Source organism: Gymnogyps californianus, chromosome 7, assembly GCF_018139145.2.
Source record: "Gymnogyps californianus isolate 813 chromosome 7, ASM1813914v2, whole genome shotgun sequence".
NCBI lineage: Eukaryota > Metazoa > Chordata > Aves > Accipitriformes > Cathartidae > Gymnogyps > Gymnogyps californianus.
In genome coordinates, this window is record NC_059477.1 from 3,503,347 (window position 1) to 3,523,585 (window position 20,239).

The window sequence follows — 20,239 nt, forward strand, 5'->3', positions numbered from 1 at the left end:
GGTGCGTGTGGTGATCGGTGAGGGGCGTGAGGCGGCGCCCGGCCCGGCCCCTCAGGGCGCAGGGAGGGGGGGCGGCGGCGCATGCGCGCGGCGGGGAGGCGGGGGGGGGGCGGTGTGGTGACGGCCGGGCTCTTCACGCCGGCGCCGGCGGTAGAGGAGGTTGGCGGCGGGAGGGCCGGGGTCGGCGGGTTGAGCGGCGGTGGAGCGGGTCCGCCATGGGGACGCAGGGGGCCGGGAGAAAGCGGCTGCCGAACCGGGAGCGCCTGACGGCGGAGGACGATGCGCTCAACCAGATCGCCCGTGAGGTGAGCGGCAGGGCGGCGACCCCCTCCCCAACCAACCCCCCCCCCGCCAGCCCCGGGCTCCCCCAACCGCCGCGCACGCGCCCCCGGGCACGGCGGCGGTTCAAGGGCAGGTTGATGAAACGCGGAATAAAAATCGCATTCGTCTCGACGGTGTCGGCCTCTTTTATGTTCCGAAGGCACCGCTTTAAGTCCGAAGCGCTTACAGTGGTCTGTCTTGTGAGGAAAAACGGCGTGCAGTGGCAGCCAGGGCAGAAATCCCTCCCTGCTCCGGCCCCTCAGCGAGCGGGGGAAATTAATTGTCTGCTGCTGAGGTTGGTGTTAATGACTGAGAACCAGAAAATAGGCCACTCGGGTTTTTTACGGATACATATAAATGAAAAAACGTAAACCAGAAGACTGCAAGATGATGCTAGATGTGGGCATGAGTGTACAATCTAACTTGGAAACCGGCTTATATTTATATTTAATGAGTTAGGGTTGCTGCTCGCTAGACACTGCATTGTGCTTGATCTGACTTTAAACAGTTCAAACCAGCTGATGGCTGTTTTCTTTCTACCTCCTTATTCTTGTTGTGTGTAGTTGCATTGGTTCAATGGTGAATAGGATGACATGAATTTGGTTATTATGGTTACTAAAGCTGACACAGGATGTTCTGCATCCTTCCTCCCACAGTCTTCCAATGGGGGAGATGGGCAACCCCAACCTGAGATTGGGATAAGCGTCCGTGGGGTTGTTCTTCACCGTGTCTAAGCTGATGTGATGCTGGCTGCTGCTGAAGGTGGCCATCCTCTTCCCCTAGCATGGGTTACGTGTGTCTCCTCCCTGCCTCGTGTTGGTCTGACCCCAAGATGGGTTACAAGATAAGTCGCTCTTCTAGAAGAGATTTAAGTCTCTCTTGGTTTCCTTTCCCGAATCACAGTTGCAGCAGGATCAGATGAATGCAAATGTGCAGCTTATTTTTGGTGGCAACTAGCTGTTAGATGGAGTTAACTGTAATATCGTGCCCCTCGGATATTATCACTAATGGCAGCCCTGACATGGGAAGCCTTTACCATTTTGAAGTGGTTTGTAGCATCTTTGGAATACACGCAGTAGACTAGTTTCTGTGTGAGTGATTTGGATAGTGTGTCTCCAGAAGTCCGATTTTTGTGGCAGTATGATGAGAAGATGGGAAAGTTCCTAGGGATGGAGTTTGAGGTGGGAGGACAAGAATGTCTTGTGTCCTGGACACGAGACAGCAAGTAAGAGTGATTGTGCTGTTTATTAGAGTTTGAGTCATGATAACATCCTAGGAATTGCTTCGGGATGAGGGTTGAAATTCCACAACTGTGTCCTGGCCATGCTGTCATTTGATCAAGGAAAACATCAATCTGTGACAGGGGGCCTAGGTTGTCCTTCTCTGTTGCACGTTTCTCTCCTGCTTTCACTTTTCTTCAGCTTATGTATTGCTTTTCACTGTATTATGTAGTGGTTTGAGGCCTCAAATATTGTGTTATTTTGTGGTTTGGTTTGTTGGGGTTTTTTTGTGTTTTTTTTTTTTTCTTCTGGGGATTGTTTAAAGGACAACTCCATTTGGTCCAAAAGCCCAACACAAGCATGTCTTTTATCTTTTCCCTTGAGTGCTAAAACTATGAACTGCCAAGTTCAAGGTTCAGCATTTTCCCATATTATTTTAACTCTTTGCATTACTCTGTCTTGGGTTTTACGCACTTACAATAGTTTTGTTGTTTAACTGCCCGTTCTCCACACGAAGGATCCCAGGTGAATCCTTCCGTATGATATTAAGAACTCTCAAAAATGTAAAGTTAGCCTTTTGTCTCCTCCTAATAAAGATGCTGAGAGTCTTCATGTTAAGAAGGGTACAAGGGTTACTGACATTTTGGCTCTTCCAGCCTTCCTCGCAGGCGTTTAGGCAAAGCTGAGACATAGACATGTTGCGTTTGCGCATAGGTTTTTCACTCTTCTCTTTCCTTTGGTCTTCCTTTGTTATCCAGAAGCCACAGGTGCTTGCGAGTTGTTAGCAGATTCTAGACTCTCATTTTGCTGTGTTCAGATGGGAGCCTAAAAGAGCACCCAAACCAGACTTATTCATAGAGGTACCTTGGGATCTCTGGGAGTAAGTTGAAAGGTGTACATCTTCTCTCCTTTTGGTTTTCCTCCAAAAGGGTTGTGCTGCTTTGACGCTTCCCAGTTTTATTTTGTAATTGTCAGAATATCTTGAAAGATCGACAATTCCTGCTATACTACATCGTTCTATAAGGACACATTAAGACTTATAAAAACTCTCTTAAACTCCTGCCATTTGAAGCATAAATTTTTTTGAATTTGCAACCAGAATGTCTTGCTGTGTATGTGCAGTCTTGCATAGACTGAAAGAGAGCCTTGCGCAGTGAAGAAAGCAGTCCTCGCCCCCGTGGGATGTGAGGACGGTCTCAAGAGGAAGTAGCTAAGCAAGCGGAAGGCAATTGTAAACGTGAAGCATATTGTAGTAATAGGGTTTTAGTAGCAGTATTAGTCATGTTAAGCAGTAGTAGTAAGTTTTAATGGTTGAGGCCATTTCTGAACTAGATCAGCTGCAGGTAGTTTATCACCTTGTCTAGACCTGTTTAGAGCGGAGGCAGAAGGTACAGTTACTGTAAATCACCTTGCCCATCAGGGAAGAGTAGTACCGTACCACTGAATCTGGCTGTTGAGTTTCTGACTTAAGTGGTAATGAAATGCATGGCAAATATGTAAATATAGTTAACACAAGAACATGGTGTTCTGAGTTTCTCATGGACATAGATGAGTGCCACTCAGGATTTGCTGTGCGCACACCTGGCTTGTATTGCTGAGGTTATTTTTTTCCAGGTGTCAGCTCTTACAGATGAGAGCAAAGCTGATCAATGATAGGCTTCTCCTCTTTCAGGCTCATGTTGATGCCAGTAGATTATTCTGTGTTTAGGTCAATGGAAACTTTTGGGCCATTTTATTCTTCTCCGTGAATGTGTGCCAGCAGTGTTTGCAAAATCTAGCAGTTCGCTGCTCCTCGAGGTCTGTGCCAGCACAGCCAGCAGTCATCGCGTACGCGTACTGTGCAGTCATCTGTCCGTTCTCTCGGGCTGGTGTGTGCGTGGTTCGGGAAGGCACAGTCCTGGGCTGCTGAACCTTACAGGGACTGGCTTCCTGCTTTTTTTCCTGCTTGGGTTAGATGGGTTTGATGTGATAACTTGAGACGTTGTTTCTAGGGGAATTTTTTTTTTTTTTCCTAACTTCCACTATGTTCTTCGCTAGCTACAGTAATAGTTCAGTTACATGAGCAGAAAGAATTTTGCAAGTCCAATGAGGAACTGCCATCTGTGTAAATGAGATATTTCTCTTATAGGCAGATAATACTGGCTTCTGTTTTCTTGAATGAGGAAGAACAAGGTCAAGGTAAATTTCTAGTCTTTATTAGGAAAGTCATTTACACCTTTTTTTGCCAACAGATGTGTGTTATACTGCTCAGAAAAACAATCCTGCCTTGTGTCATCTCTGTGCTAGAAATCTCTTTTTCGTCCAGCAATTTACAGAGTAGAACTCTGTTAGCTAGTAATTAATTTGAAGTTAGTAATTCAAGCGACATAACTTTATTTTTGCTATTAAAGTAAGTAATGTTATGAGGGTTGCTTCTTCACTCTTTGTACCCTGTATGTCACTTTCAAAGTTGCAAGAACTGTCACCTACATACATACTTATACATACATAATTATTATTTTTTAAATAACTGGCATGATCAGTTTATGGACTGTAAATTTGATTGTCTCACTGAAGTTTTTAGTTTGGGCATTGACTTGCATTCTCAGTGATTCAAAAATTGGGATGTTGCACTCCTATGAAGGAGCAGAAAGCGTAGCTGATTAGAAATAGCTCAAAATGCAGGTGAAACCAGCCAGCCAGCTTTACTGGTTACGGTAAGAAGGCACTAAGTCACTTCAAAAGCCTAAATTGGAGTTTCAGGACTAGAAAAGAGATGCTATGATCATTGTATGTGGAATCTAAAGGCCTGGTTCTTGAATTGAGGGGATAATTTGGGGGAGAATTCTCTGGTTTATACAACAATTTGGGTGACTTGCATAAATAGAGATGAAAACAATTTGGTAAAAATCGAAGCTAAAACAAGCAGAATGGATATTTATATATGGGAACGCAAACTTTATTGAACTGTTGTGCAAACCAGAGCATTTAAAGCAGCGTATTCTGTAAGGATATACTAGGTAATGCCCGTGTAAGGTCTGTGTGCCTCATTAGTGTAGTGGTGGAACTTTTTTGAGCAGTATTTGGCATTAGAGATGCATGAAGACTTTTGTAAGCCAGATAAATATTCCAAGAGAAGCCCTTAGAAACAGTCTGTTTTATGTAGCACCAGTTGCTTGTACTTGACTTATTTTTTCATTACGTTCTGCCTTTATGAGTGTTAACGTATCAGCCCAAGAGAACAAATGATCTGAAAAAGCATGCCTGGCTGTAGGTCTCTCTTCTAGAATAGAAAGTTATGAAAGCAAGGGATGCTCATGGAGGGCTTGACTCAGCCTGGTTGACCTAAATATAGGAAGGGAGGAGGACTTTGTAGGTAATGCTTGCCAGCAGGGCGTGGAGAATTGTTCCAAAATTGAGATGATTTTATGTAGCAAATGTGCTCTTCTTCATCGAACGCTCCTTTTCCCTAATGTTTTACATCTATATATCCAACAAATGGCATTGGCATCACTTATAATCTTTCCCAAAGGAAATGTGTGAAGGAGCAGGTTTGGATGGTTTAAGAAGTGAAACAAAAATCTTAAGACCCATCTCATTTTAGTTAAATGGGTGATTGTAGCCTGTCTCCCAATGCAGTCTGCCTCACAGTATGCCTGTTGCAACTTTAAATAATTAGTTGCCTGTTTTTCTGTCCATGCCTGGCCTGAGTCCTCTTCAGCTGTTCTCTTGCTGTCCGAGGAAACAGCTGTTTAGGAACTGTGATTCCTATTTCAGTCAAGCAAGAGACTACTGTTAGGATTAACAACATGGGAAGCCCAGCCGTTTTCTTTGCAAGCCCAGATGCTGAGCTTGTCTGCAGGATGTAATACGAATCATTACGTCATCTAGAAGGATGTTTTTCCAGGCCTGTTGCTGAATAAAGTTGGAGCTCAAATGTACTTGCAAGGCTTTCAACACTGTTCAGGGTTTGTTTTTTTTTTTCTTTTTTTTTTTTCATCCTTTGGTTGCAAGGAGCATAATCCACATAGCATTTTGGGCTTGTGAAACAAGGTATTTGTCCCTCCTGTCAAGTCAGCAGGTTGCCAGGAGCAGTGAATCTGTCTAGCTAGACATAAGCACTCATAGGCAAACCTTAAAATAGCAGCTCTGAAATATCAGCTGTTGTCTTGCTTGTGTTGAAATACTTTTTGGGGGAGAAGTTGCCCATTGGAATGGGGGGGGGGAGGGAACTGCAGCAAGCCAAATTTTCCTTCAGATAGTCATAAGGTGGCTTTGAGAGTGTGGTGTGGGGTTTTGTGTGGGTTTTTTTGGGGGGGGTTTTTGTTTGTTTGTTTGTTTTTTTGTTTGGTTTTTTTTTTTTTTTTTTTTTTTTTTTTTTTTAAATACCAGAGGTGCTTCTGAGAAGGGAAAGTGCATGGTCATTTCATTGTGGAGCTTTCTCTGCTTCTGGTGTTATCTGGTGCTCGTGCTCATCACCCTGAATCTATTAGAGATAAATATCTGGCCTTGCACACAGTAGAAAAATAGCTGATGTTTGGGCTTTCATCACACAGTAAAGATGAAGGGAGTGCTTAAGGGCTTCTTATGGGAAGACATCTGTAACCGTCTACTCCCAAGACACTCTCCTTTTCTTTCACCTCCTTTCAGTTAGGGAACAAGAATTAGGCTGTAGAACTTTCCCAGCTAAAGCTGGAAAAATAACTGGTATGTGCATTGAAATGAAAATATTACATCAGGCAAAAATATATTTCAAAAGCATCCATATGGGTACCTTGGTCTTCAGCCTTGCAAGTTAGCGTTGGCCAATTCCTGGTGAACGCGTCTTTCATGCCATGGGTAGCTGAGATGAGTTGCTGTGGCGCAGATCACTGTGGTTTGAGGTTATTGCGATTACTAGATTCCAGCCTAGCACCTTTGCCTGTAATTTTGTTTTAAACTCTTAAAAGTAAGATGCTGTAAGGTAAGTAGCTGCTAGTGAAAAGCTGCGGTATGCTGCTTCATCCTCTGCCCTGTGAGTAGTGTAACCTCTTACAGGAGAATGAGACTAGCGACTGGAGACAGTAATCTCTTAAACTGAGTAGTCTGATGTGCTGGAGCTCATTTGTAGGTGCTCTTAGATATTTTGAGGATGCAGAACCACCAGTGTTGCTGGTAGGTAGCAAGAAATGTAAGGCAACTCTCAAAGGCCTGGTTGTAGAAGCTTTTAACTGTTGAAATCAAAGCTTGGTGTGGCATAATAAATACTAAATAAGGCAATACTTCACTGGTAGGAATTTGAAGGTTTTAATTAACTACCTACCTAGGAGAAGCTGATCTAGTTGCCATGCAGTGCTTGCAGTGTGTAAATTACTTCAGGTAGGCGAATGACCATGTGACATAATTTTCTGTTATGAAAATGTAGAAGTTCTGGTCAGGCTGTTAAAAAAAAAAAATACTGATTTTTGGAGGCTACAGAGAGGGTACAGAACTCGTGTATTCAGAGGCTGGGGTATAAGCACGGAAGTAATACTTTCATGTTGGCAGGAAGGTGCCATAACTGACCGCTGTACTAGTTTGACAGCTGTCCTTACCTAGAGTACTCGCTGGTTAGACCTCAGCGCCAAAGACATTTCCTATGCGTATTTGGATGGATTTCTAATTCTGCCTTTAAACAAACTTAACTAAGCGGCATGAAGCGTGGAGGGCAGTGTGAAGGGCAAGGCTTGGGAAGTATTTCCTGATGAGCAGAGCTAGGAGCAGTTTTATGGCCTAACCAGCTGAGAGTTTTGGGTGCTGAGAGAGGAGAAGACACAAGCTAACTCTGACTAATGCTGTTTGCAAAACTGAGGGTTGCTTGTTTTGGGATGTGGATGTATGCCTAAACCAAAAACTGGGCAGCAAGGGCTGTATCCCTGGTTAAATGAAGCAGCATCTCCCCAAGACGGATTTGACTCGCACTTGAGCATCTAGCCTGCAATCCTGTTCTCTCTTCCTTCATCCCCTCGGTGTTTCATGTTTTCCTGTAAGTGAATTTCCAATGCAGTGTGTGCTACTTTAGGGTGTGGAATTCTGAAGGGGGGGGTGGTTGTCTCCAAATCCTTTGGAAAATGTTTGGTTTTATTGTCAGACATAAAAATTTGAAAGTTTTAACAAAACTAGCTATTTCTGGGTTAAGGAAGGGTGGATGTTTTGGGTATTGAGTATAATTGCGCATAAAGGGCACAACTCTGGTCTAAAACTCTGAGTGACTAATTTTGACTTGGAAGCTCCACTAAATAGATTGAAATAACTTTGGCTAATTTAGGGACTTAAGGTACTGTTCGGTGCCAACAAAAATGAGTGTCTGAGCTAATTGCTTATTCAAAATTTCTGACCTAGAACTGGTAAGTTGATTGCTTCATGATGTACTTTCAGTAAAATATCCTGGGTGTGATCTGAAAAGAGGCGGATTTGTTCAGTCGCATCTGCTTTGCCCTTCTGCGTGCCTGCAGCCTGGGAGCCAGCAGCTTGGCATGGGCTGGGGTTTTATCCACCTAAATACTACCGCAGCATTTAAGAGTTGAGCTGGAGACAGCAAACAGGGAAAGTGATCTGATAGTGCCAAATCCGAGCTGTGTTCCAGTCTCGGATGTGGTGAGGAAGCCTCTTCATTTCCTATTGCTTCGAGCTCCTTGCTGGTTCGTTGCCTCTCTTTTTCACAGCTCTTTTCTCCTTCCTGCATGCTGCTTTTGTCTGCAAGATGAGAGTTTCCTCTGTGATACAGCTTAATCCTGACACTATACTTGCAAAAACACTGGATGCCTTCTAGTTCTTCAATGCTTCGTGAGCTCCTGTGCTCTCTGAGAAAGTATTTAGATTTTATTTTTGTATTATATGTTGCTGTACAAGACATCAGAGCCTTTGGTAAACCAAAATTGCCAGGTGCATCACCACTGCTGTGTTCCTATTTTTAATACCTGGTAATTAGGTAGGGCAGTGCTTGTTATCATTGGCACGTGAAGAAATGCAAGAACGATAGTTAAGTTTCAGAGCAACAATTTTCTTTCCTCTTAGCTGTTGGAAGGTTTATGTGCATGAGAGTGGATTATTCAATTTGTATTCAAACTTCTGTCAAAGAAACAAGCAAGATGGTATCTCCAGCTGCTTCTGGCTTCCTCAAAAATAGATTCTCAGAGTTGGGTTTTTCCTACCATAACGTCACTACTTGCAGTTTTTAGATGTAATTAGCGTCAGATTGATTTATCTTTCCCAGAACGAAAAAGCTGACTGGAAGCGAGTTCCACAAGCAGTTTATTTGCGTGTTTATTGGTTTAGCTGTTTGGTCAGTGACTTGTGTTTTAATATTGCCTGCAATGAAGTGATGATGCCTCTGTCCCGAGCGGTCCCACTGGTGATTCTTTGCAGACTGTTCTCGCAATCCCACAGAAGCCTCGAGCGCAGAGCTCTGCACAGACAGGGAGCGTAAAGGAATAATGTTTCTTCCCACTTGGTCTCTGCTCTTGCATATCTTGTGACCTTTCCCTTTGCCAGTATCTGATTTAAATTTAAATTTTTTTTTTTTTCCTTCCTCTTTTGAGTACTTCCTATGTCCCAAAATATCCTTTCTCTAATCCCACATTTGAATACCAAATTTAGTTGAGTCTGTCTCTTCTGTCTGCTTTTGCCAGCCTCTTCCAGTAGACAGAAACGGAATACAGGAGTATCTGGCACGCTAAAAGCTGGGTCAGGTTTTTAAACTTGTTCCCTCAGGTCAGATGGATTTCAGGCATCCCCACTTGGGTCTTCTAATTATGGAGCGTTTATCAGCTAACATACTAGGATGACGGGAGAGCAAGGAAAGGCTTTTGGTGTGCTTCACATGCAGAAAAATCCCTGGGCTCCGGTCTCCTATCGGACTCTTGTAGCTTCACATTTTTTCCCTTTTAAAACACACATCGCTTTACATTCAGATATTTCGGATATGGCTGTTTGTACTGCTGCCAATGCACTACAGTCTTCACATGGAAACATGAAATCGTATTTGCTTTTGCTGACTATGAACAGTAAAAGATAACAGCCTGCTGTTTTTTTAATGTGTAGTCACTTCTTGTTTTTTCTCTGATTGCAAACTTGAAGTTCTTTCAATTGAGTTGCTAGGAAAATAGTAGATAGAACTTCATGTGCTTTTAGAAAATAAGTCAGTTTAAATTAGAATGGTCTACAACCCTATTGCTTTGCAACTGCATTTCCCAGAAGCTGTTTTCTTTAAAATGTCTGCTCTCCCATATGAAATGTGTGTGTGCGCTCATCTTGATTTTCTTCCTTTACTGAATGTGTTGCTGAGCTGCAAGAGGATTTACATTGACGAATATGTTGAATCAACATCTGTTGAAAATTGAAGTGGGCTTTTGGGACATTTTTTGTGATACCCAAAGGTCGTGCTATTCCATTGTCTATTAAATATGAAATTTAAATCTGCCCTGATGTGAAATGAGTACATTGAAACAGTGATGTGACCTAACCTTTACATGAACTGTGGAGGAATCTAGGGGCTCTGGGAAATAGCATGCTTGTGTGTGGATACAAGGGATAATGTTGGTATATGTAGAGAATGTCAGTGTTTTATTTATAGAGGGTTACGCAGTGGTTTTAGTAATATTTGTTCATTCTTGTCTAATTAGCCTGGGGAAAAAAAAAAATCATTATTTGGTGAACTAGAGCAAGTGAAGAAAGTTTCTGTGTATGTGCTGGTGAAATGCTTTTGTATCACTGATGGAATAAATATACACTGTCAGACTTAACAACAATTTTCAGGCTAGCAGAAAGGCATCTGGTAACCCAGAACTTGTTGTCTAACCAAGCAATCTAAAAATTTAGTATTAGAAAATAAAGATTAATGGGTCTGTAGTGAACGATGCTCACTATGACCTATCCTAATTTTTGGGGGGTGGGGGGGGTAGGTGTTCAGCCTGTTAATACAGAAGCAAGCTTCTTGCAGAGATCTGCATTACCTAGAGTTGCTTCTCTGAGGTCTGCTACCTGTGCTGCTGGCATAACAAGTCTGCTCTTTCAGTCCTCGCACTATAAAATCAATACAGTGTGCCAAAAAAAATAGTCTAATATCTTGGATACGAGCTCTGTGAATACAGCGATCAGGTATAAAAACCATATGTATAACATCTCTAAGATTGCTTGGTGCACCTCAGGAGCTGGTAGTAAACCTTACGGGAATTGGGTTTTCATTGTAATTTCCCCTAATGGAATGTGATTCTCAAAGGGCTGAGCTTTTGCTGCTGGTTTATCCGTTCTCTCACTACTTCTTGTTACTTGCCATTTTTCGAACACAGCCATTCCTGACATTAAACTAACTGATCGACACAACTTGAGTGTTAAATAGACTGTGAGACTGAGGGTAAAGTTATAATTGTATCTGCTGGGTGGTAATGGCTGTTAGGGAAAAAAGGAGCAAGCAAAGAAAGGACCTGACTAGGGGAGGGCTGCCGCTATATGTCTTATGCTGTTGATGTATTCCCAGCAGCATTCCTTCATTTCAAGAACTCCGGTAAATAGCTGTGAAGGTCATTTTTGTCATATAACTAAACAAGGTGTGTGTAGCCTGGTAGCATATTTCAAACTGAACTAATTTGTTAGTAATGGTTAGGACACAGATTCTCCAGGTAATCCATTATAGCTCAGACCCAGTTTGGATACAGTAATCCTGTCCCACCCCCACACAAAAGCTGTCCAATCATTTCTTAAACAAGGCTGGTTTTTTAGCTTTAATCCGAGCTGATGGGTTGTTCAGCGCCATCTCACTCTGGGCAAGTTGTCTTGACATGTCCTGGCTCTCTCAGGGAATTCTTCTTCCCATGAGGGAATGGGGTGTGGAACACTAGCAAGCATGAGGGGGTAACTCTTGTCTGCTGGCCAGGTAAGAGTATCTTGTAGATGCAAATTTTTGAATTGGTTGTAATGGTGAGACACAGAGGATAGTGTGATTTTTTTTTTTTTTTTTTAAATTATTATTCTTATTTTAAAATTTATTTATTTTTGACAGGTCTCTTAAAATTGCTTGAGAAGTGTGAATTTTTAAAACATTTTCTCTGTGAAATTTCCTCTGTGTGCTTTTTCTGCAAACTGAATGTAGAACTTGGCTCCTTTCCTGAAGAGGCATGGTTAGGAGTGCTGTTACTAAATGTTTGAAGGTTGATATTTGTGCTTAAAGGACAGAAAATCTGGTAAAGCACGATGTAGTAGAAGCTGTTATCCATACTCTGCAGCATACAGCTGTACTAACAAGAAAAGGCAATTTCACCAGGCTTTTTTGAGGTGGTTTCTCTGGATATAGACACTTTTCCTTAAATCAGATTTGCTCAAGCAGGTTTTGGCATTTCTTTGGCGGATGTTACAAATCGAGAATTTCAGCCTGTGTTTGAAGTGTCCTGACTCTTCCATCAGAATATAGGTAGCCTGAGGGAGAGCTGCAGGTTATTTGTTATAGCAGAATATCCGAGTTAATTGGAAGCACAGTCTCTCTGCAGGAAGGTGGTATGATTTGAAGAATTGCATGCAACTCTTTCCCGCCTAGCTATCCCCAAACACTTTTTACACACAGGAGTGGTCCAATGCTTAACAGAAGTATAAAGTAGTGGGGGGCATGAAAATCACAATTTTTACAATAGTTCTCTTGTATATGGTAAATGTGTGTGTATGGGTTTTTTTTTTATATAAAATAATAACAGTCTCCTCTGGTGATGTCCCTTGCAGGGTCCTTCATACAATTTATATACTAGACTTCTGATCTTCTCCAGTACTTACGATGACTCTAGGTCCTTCTTTTAAATTTCAAATAAAGTCAGTGTAGTTGAAGAGGTAATTGAAAACAGTGCCTTGCAACTTGTAACCATTATACTGTAGTCTAACAAAACATCATATTGTAAACACAATAAAACGGTCTATTACCAGACTGCTTTATTAACTCTAATCAGTCTGAAGAGCTAAATTTAATTAAATCTGCTTGTGGATGAGAACATTCCACCCATGGAAAGGTGCACTAAAGGTCATCTCCAGTTTTGAATCTTAATGTTACATGTAAAAGTTTGTTTTGTCTTTCATTTGCTGGAAGCCAGGTAGGAATGTAGCTTTAAGGATTTTTAAATTATTATTATGAATTATTATTTGAAGAGGTCTGATCTCCCTGACTTTTTGTGACAGAAAATAGAAGTATACCTATAAGGTGTGAGGAAATAATTTTGAGTATTAGATTTATGTAGTTGTAGATACTTCTTACTTATTGAAAGTGCTGTGTAAACAAAGATTGAACCCTTTGTCCTGACTTGATACTCAAATGTTTGTGTTTTGAACTCCCACTTATTAAAGTACTTAACTATAAACAGTGATTTGTTTTTTAAATACCTTGAATTTTAGGTCAGCCCTTTCCAGGGAAAAAGGTTCTTAAATGTCTATTTTCAAATACATGGCTGGGAAAGAAAAGTGCCACTGAGTGCATATGAAAACTCTTTCACTACTGAAAAGTTGTCTTGGACTTATTTTTTTGAAAGGGTGCTCAAACAGTATTGAGTGTCCACATTTTTGAGTGGCTTCTATAGCATTATCCGTTGTTTTAACAAATCTTTTATTACATTTTGGAGGTAGGCTCTGCACATCTATCTTACCATGAGAGCTTACATCAAGCGTCACAACACACTGATTTTCCTCCTGCTGTCAACGAGCTGTAGGATTGAGGATCAAAACTTGTCATGAGTGCTTAGTACAGATAATATAATAATTATTTTGACTCCCGAACAGTTTCAGTAGTACTGCTATCAACTGTTAGTGTTGTGTCCATATAATTGAGTTTGATTATGCAATCTGATAAAGTAAGGCTGACATGAACACTGTCAAGTGTTTTCTTTAAAAGAACATGCTATGTAGCACCTGAGATGAGGAGTAACACCGTGCTAAACAGTCAGTGCTACCTAATGCTGGAGAGACACATGCTAAAGAAGAGAACAAGCACTCTGGAAAACTAGACATGTTAAAAATCCTTCCTGCAGCCTTTGGCAGTAGTCGTTACAAAAATTCATTTCACTTGAGTTTTTGATGTTAAACTTCAGGAAGTTCCAAGAACTTACACCGTGGGCATGGCAGGAAATCCTGCCTAGCAGCCTTGCAAATCCAAGTGTCATCTTGGGAAGGCCTGCAGACTTTTATAAACTGTGTCATGGGTTACTGTGTTATGCCTAGATGGTGGTGGGTGGAAACCTTAGGTGTATTTATTTCTTTGTAGGATAAGAACCACGCGCTTCTATTAGTAAATGCACGAAGGTTTCTGGGATGTATTTTCAGTATGTTGTTTTTAAAAAAGAAAAGATGTGGGGAAATGGAGGGGAAGGAAGCAAAGGCCACCTGAGGGAAAGGTCTGATGCTGGTGCAGTGCAAAGAAGCAGCTGACAAGGTCTGATGCTGCAGCATAAGATAGTAGGCAGGTAACCCTCTGTGTAGTGTAACTTTGTAACTCCTGAAGTATTTTGTCTGCTTCTGTGCTCAAATCTTTATTTCTACTGCTTTGAGTGACATGCTTTATGAAAGGTTTTTACTAACGTGAAGAAATTAAATAAGCAAGTGTAAGTGGTAGGCGTGATAGGTCATTCCAAAGACTGGATAACACTTTTATTTCTGTTCTATATGTACTCTTGTTCCTTGAGAACATTATGCGGTGCTTTGGTCGTTTGAAAGTAACTCCAAAGGGAGACTTCTTTTTTCCTCACCCAGGAGAACTTGCATTCAGTGTCAGGCAGGCCATATTATTCAGACATACTCTGCACCAGATAGCCAGTTTATATATAGAAACAGCACGCTTCTTCTAGTACTCTCTTTAACGTGCTAAGCTTGACAGAATTCCATCTGAGACGCAGTAAGTGGTTACTCTGGCTGGATTTGCTAGTTGATGAATGCTGGGGAAAAGAGGGAGCGTATGGTGTGGCAAATAAGGGCAATCTGGATATTTAACATCATATGTTGAATTGTTTCCTTCAAAATATTATACTTGCTTTAGAAATGGCTAATACAGTAGTTAGGTGATTTGTTTGTTTATTGTCAGACTATCTTCAGTTTGCTTTTGCTTCAGTTCTACAACAGAAATGCAGGCAGGCTGGGTGCAGTGAGATGTAATATTCATCCTAATACTGCCGAACCAGGACAATTGTATAAATGGATTTAATTTCCAATTCTGTAGCATTGTAGTGAGTTCTTTCTGAAGTGTGACCTGATTGTACAGGGAACACCTTGGGAAGTACAAAAGTGAGATGCGTTTTTATATAACATAATGGGTCTTGTTGACAGTCTTCTGTTCTCTTAATTAATAATTTGAAATAACTTTTCTTGCACAATATGTTTTAAACCAGATCTATTTTTATAGTGCATGAAAATACTTAGGCTGGGTGGGAGTCGGCAATAAATATTTTTATTCCCTAAAGTGATGGCTCTTGGCCAACTTCTGCGGTCTTACTCATCAACTGCTAGTCTTAATTTTGCTGAATTCAAACTTTCTTATCTCTGAAGAGCAGGAATAATTACTTATGCTTGATTCTTACTCCTGAGTGTTGTTTCATTAATGAGATGCTGAGATTCCTTGGTTCTTGAAGGCAGTGCATTCAGGAGCCTGGCTATGCTGCTGCCGTGTGTGACGCTGTGGAACTCAATCAATATAGATGTTGGCTTCAAAGTGTCCTTGTTTCTTTCTCAAGTTTTATTGGAGATGGAGACCCTTGAAAGATTGTATGGCTGGCAATGCTCAGTACAATACACTTTTTTCCATAAAAAAATGAAATCGAACTTTCAGCATAAAGGTCTCCCTTAAATAAAAGATCTCCAAACTGAGGGCTGAGTCTGAGCACAGCAATGAAGTTTCACTGTGTTGGTTTATCTCCTCATCCTGTTTGGTTACTTATGCTGTGAGATAATGCTACATAAAAATTAATTGTCTTGTCCCAAGACAAAAAAACCCCAAAACCTACAGCTTCCTAGAAGCCTTTTTAGTTTGTCAAGCAGTGCCCATTTTTAGAAATGGGCTACTTCAGGGGCATGAGAGAAAATCACGGTAATGCCATCGAATGCTTCAGTAGTCGGATGTCAAAGTACTCTGCGTTTGTTTTGCTTGAATGCTTTTTAATGTTACTGCTTTTAGAAGATAATCAATGTTCTGTGCAACTGCTTTCTCATTTTCATGCATCTCATGCTCATGTCAGCTGTCTTCATTATGGAATATTCAAAGCTCATCAAGTCAAAAAGTTTTTTAGTCTTTTTTTTTTTGGTTACACTTAAGTGAAGCGCAGAAAACAAGAGCCTGTTTTATTCTGTTATCTGGTGGCTTTTTCTACCATAGTGTTGTTGGAAATTCCAGGAAAAAGGGTTATGGCTGGAATGGAAATGGAGAGTGAACTTTCCTCGCTTGAACATTGACTCCAACCAAGAACAAAGTGATCCTGGCAGAATACCATGGGAAAATCTGTGCTTCTGGGGCAGTCAAATGCCACGTTTTATAACTGCAACACTTATTCAGAAGGGGAAAAAAAGAAAAATAAGTTGATCATGCACAAAAGGGAGGAGAAAAAGGAGGGAGGCATCTTATGCCTTAAAATATTTTTGAAAGCAAAGTGCTGGTGTTGATTTTAACAGCTCCTTGGAAGTTGTGCCATCATTAAGGGAGGGGGCATGATACTGTAGGTCCGTCCAGTGTACCAGTAAAGCAGTTGCCCTTCTGTAAGAGATGGGGAAAAAACGATGCTTAAGTCTTGCCTGACTAGCGTAGACGTGAGAGCAGAACCCAGTTATGGTGCATCTTTATCCCCTGTTTCTTAACTTCTGAGCAGTCGCTTCCCTCACCTTGCTGTTTCCCGTTGTTTGAGAGGTGAAGCAACGCTGGCTCTGGCAGGGCTTTCGGCTCCACGGGGCGATGCCTGTGGTTTAGCTAAGTAGGGTGTCATAGGAATGAGCTTCCTGCCCTAACGGTTCTGTCTTCTTCCCCTCCCTGCCGCTGACTCACGCTTGCGATCAAATGACAAAGTTAACCCCTTAAAAAATAACAACTTTTCTGTGAATGCAGAATGCAGGAAAACTGGTCTCTTTTCCCCCCCTTTTTTTTTTTGTTTCCTTTGGAGTTTGTATTTTGCCTCAGTACTGGAAATGTACTGACCAGTTATTCAGGATGAAGTAGGTCAAAACGTGAACTGGCTCAGTCTCTCCAGTTCAGGTGTCACAGGCAGGCGGCAGAGGTTTTCTGCGTGTGTATGTTGCTGGCTAATTTGCAATTTCATTCTGAAACAGATTAGAGATCTGTGGCAGCTTTTTTGGGTTCAGCGTCTTGGACATTAAGGAAAGTGTTACAAGAAAGGCCTTTTTCTTTGTAGAAGACCTGTCTTTTCCTGCCTGGATTTGGCAAGGTAGGAAGCCAAAACTGAAGGCTTATTACTGAGATGAATTGACTGGAAGGTTAACCTTGATGCAGCCAGTCCTTCACCTATCTCCTTGTCAGGATGGTTTTAATCTAGTGTTGGTCTTTAGCATCTGAAATCTATTATAAAGTGATTACATTGGATGGAATTGCACTTTATAAACCACAGCCTGAGTTCAGCAAAAATTGCACTGGACCTACTTATTGTGAGTATAAGCTCCCTAGTGCAATGGATGTTGTACTATGATACTTCTAGAAGACAGGGATATATTTAGAAGCAATACTGATTTATAAAAAAAAAACTCTAGAGAAAATGAGCTTTTGTGCTTGGCAGTTTTTCTCCTCCTCTAATACATCTTTTTTTCCAGTACACATTTAAGAAGTTGTGTGTGTCATCCCCCCCCCCCCCCCGCCCCCCAAGTTTGGCAAGTTCAAACTATATAACTTTAAATATTTATCTCAGAGAAGAGAATCAGTAGGACTTATGATTTAATGAATGAGGTGAAAGAGTAAACAGGACAAGCCAAGAGACTCTTAATAGTTCTGGCTGCTTTTGTATGTAGTGTACCTTTTATCACTGCATTTGGACCGGAGTCATTTCCTCCCATCCCAGATTTTTGGCATCCTGGCTCTTCTCTTGATCTAGTTGTAGAGGCTTTAGACCATGATTGCTTAGCAGTAGTCTCAAGGAGCTTTTTGAAAAGAAGAGCTAGAAGAGCATCCTGGTAAAGTTCAGGAGCAGAACTATCAGCTTCATCTGTTCCTTGTGCTCTCAGAGCGACAAAGCTAGATGTGGGACGTGTGTGTGAGTAAAGGGGGCAAGGTCATAGCTCAGTTGCTGGCAACAAATGGCATACATCTCTGAATGGGCTGTGTAGGTTTGTGTACATCTACTTCTGGTAAAAAGACTGAATAACAGAGAAAAACTAGATTAGAGCTTTGCACTGTGATTGCAGTTGGGTTTTCCCCCCATGTAGGAAGGCTGAAAGCTTAGCTAATTTCTTTTATAAGGTTGTGTTGCAACCACTTGCCATCTGAAGCTAGAGCTTTGTCAAAAAAGACATTGAAAATGACAGCTGAGAGCTGAAAAAACTCGCGCACCTAAAAGAGGAGGGACTAGTCATGCTTGTTGCTGTTCGGATGCTTTTAAGGGCTTATGCAGGATTGTCTGAAGACACCTCCCCACTTTACAGATGCGATACTAACGTTATCATATGGTGAAACCAGGTAGTAGTTTTGCAAGTTTGGTCCGTGAGAGTGAAGTCTGCATGACAGTAAATCTATGCATAATAACTACAACTGAACCAGCCTCTGTACTATCAGTTTGAGATCTCCCTGCGGCCTCCCTCCTTTGCAGCTGCAAGTCCCCCTATTTCTCCTCCTCTTCAAAGGTGGCAGCATCTACTTTTCCCGTTACGACAGTCCCCTTGTAGACCCCTGATGCTTGCAGTCATTCAGATGTCACTTGAGGCTAGCTCCTTAGCTAAAAACTAGACTTCCTAATTGCTTCAAAATGTCAGCTGAGGTCCAAACACATGTGGCAGCAAGATGATTTATGTAAAAGCTTAAGAGTAGCATCGATTCTTTCTGACACTCTCTCAAAATTCCATTTCATATCTCCAAGTGAATTTTGGGATTTGCTGTAACAGGAGGGGAAATAGACTCATATTTGGATGCTAAAGCTTGTCTACAAAGATGTTAATGTTTAACCGTTTCAGCTGCTCATTGTATTGAGTGAAGTAGTTCCATCATTGTGAGCAATTCAGTATGACAGATTATCAAACTGATTCTTTAAAAAAAAAAAAAAAAACCCAAACCAAAAAAAAACCCCAAACCAACCAGACCTCAAAAAAAATTACTCAGAGCTTTGCTTTGTGCTGGTAATTACTGCTAAAGACCTCTCTGACTCTTATAATTAATGTTAATAGCCTTATAAATACGCTCCAAATATAATTAAAGGAAATTACATGTTAGAGAAGTAAAGATTAAGTTGCTGTGTTGGTGGGGACTAACAGGCCCTAGCAGAACTAGTGATTTAAAAACAAGACCTCACAGAGAAAGTGGCAGCTTTCTGGCGAAGATTTTATTGCTATTTCTAGTTTGAGAAAATAATATTGTTTACATACCTTGTGCATCAAAGTTAATTATTGTATTGAATAATTTCATAATAGTAAATATGCTAGGTGTATGTACTCATGTAAGTAGTGTTGAATTTCTGGAGTGTAAAAATAATATTCAGATAAACTCTCCTCATCTTTGTAAAACTGTAGCTTTATAGTGTCCTCGTGTGTCTGAGTCCTTAAAGCTGCTTTTTGTGATGGTGTCTGGCTTCTCAACACTGAACTTTTAATGGCATTGAGTTGAAAGTGGCTTTACCTTTCATGAAAGCGAAGACTTTGTGTGCTTGACAAAAGGAAGGGGCTTGAAGATCGCACATCTTTGGCAAGGCTTCTTGTGATTCACGGGGTGGGGAGTGGAAGTCAGTTTCTAAAATTAAACCAAACTTTCACATAACTTTTTTTTCCCCTCTTTCTCCCAGTGTGAATGTGTTACATAGTCTTCTATAGATACGGACAGGCAAAGAGTCCCCCATTAAAGAATTTTCATACCAGGTCTGGTCAACACTAATATCTCCAATCTTTGCTTGGATTTTTGACGTCTTGAAGGATAAGTTACTTAGGTCATCCTGAACCTGATCCACTCTCTTTACCCTTTCCCCTGTTGGATGGGAAGGGTGAGAGTATGTTTCCTGCAGTCATTCCCTTGCAGGGAGGCGAACGAATAAGGAAGGGTTGTGTTACATGCTGTAGTTATGAGAGTTATTTGGAGATGGCCGAGTTGGTCAACAGCTGCAGCCCTCTGCTATCGTGTGAATGGTTTGCTTTTTGCCACACTGCTTATTTTAATGAACTCCATCTGTACATAGTGTAGTCCATAATAGAAAGCAGATTGCTGAGCTGATGGTGTCTACAGTGCAGTATAGATGCTATGAGTTGTCCAGTCTACTGGGTTGCAGAGGAAGGTTGAATATGAAAACGAGGCGGATACCTTTTTGTTTAGTGCAGAAGCAGTTTCCAAAATGTTGAAATTTTGCCTGAAAAGGAAAGAGATTGCAGAGTGGGGAGGAGGGTGAGGCAGCAGTTGCTTACGAAGGAGCTGACTTTTTTCTGAAAGAGGCAGCTCGTAATCCCTGAAACTTATTTTGTAGTTAAATCCCTGTTGTTTCCGCCCCCCCCCCCCCCCCCCCCCCCCCCCCCCCCCCCCCCCCCCCCCCCCCCCCCCCCCCCCCCCCCCCCCCAAAGTC

At 41.6% G+C, this 20,239-nt stretch overlaps 1 protein-coding gene across 1 annotated transcript in view; it reads left to right on the forward strand.

Moving 5' to 3' along the window:
• The first annotated feature begins 215 nt into the window (after positions 1 to 215).
• Positions 216 to 20,239, forward strand: part of LRRFIP1 (LRR binding FLII interacting protein 1) — a 116,419-nt gene continuing 96,395 nt past the window's right edge. The window contains exon 1 of the mRNA XM_050899965.1: positions 216 to 305. Coding sequence (XP_050755922.1) covers positions 216 to 305 — 90 coding nt within the window. The remainder of the gene's footprint in view (positions 306 to 20,239) is intronic.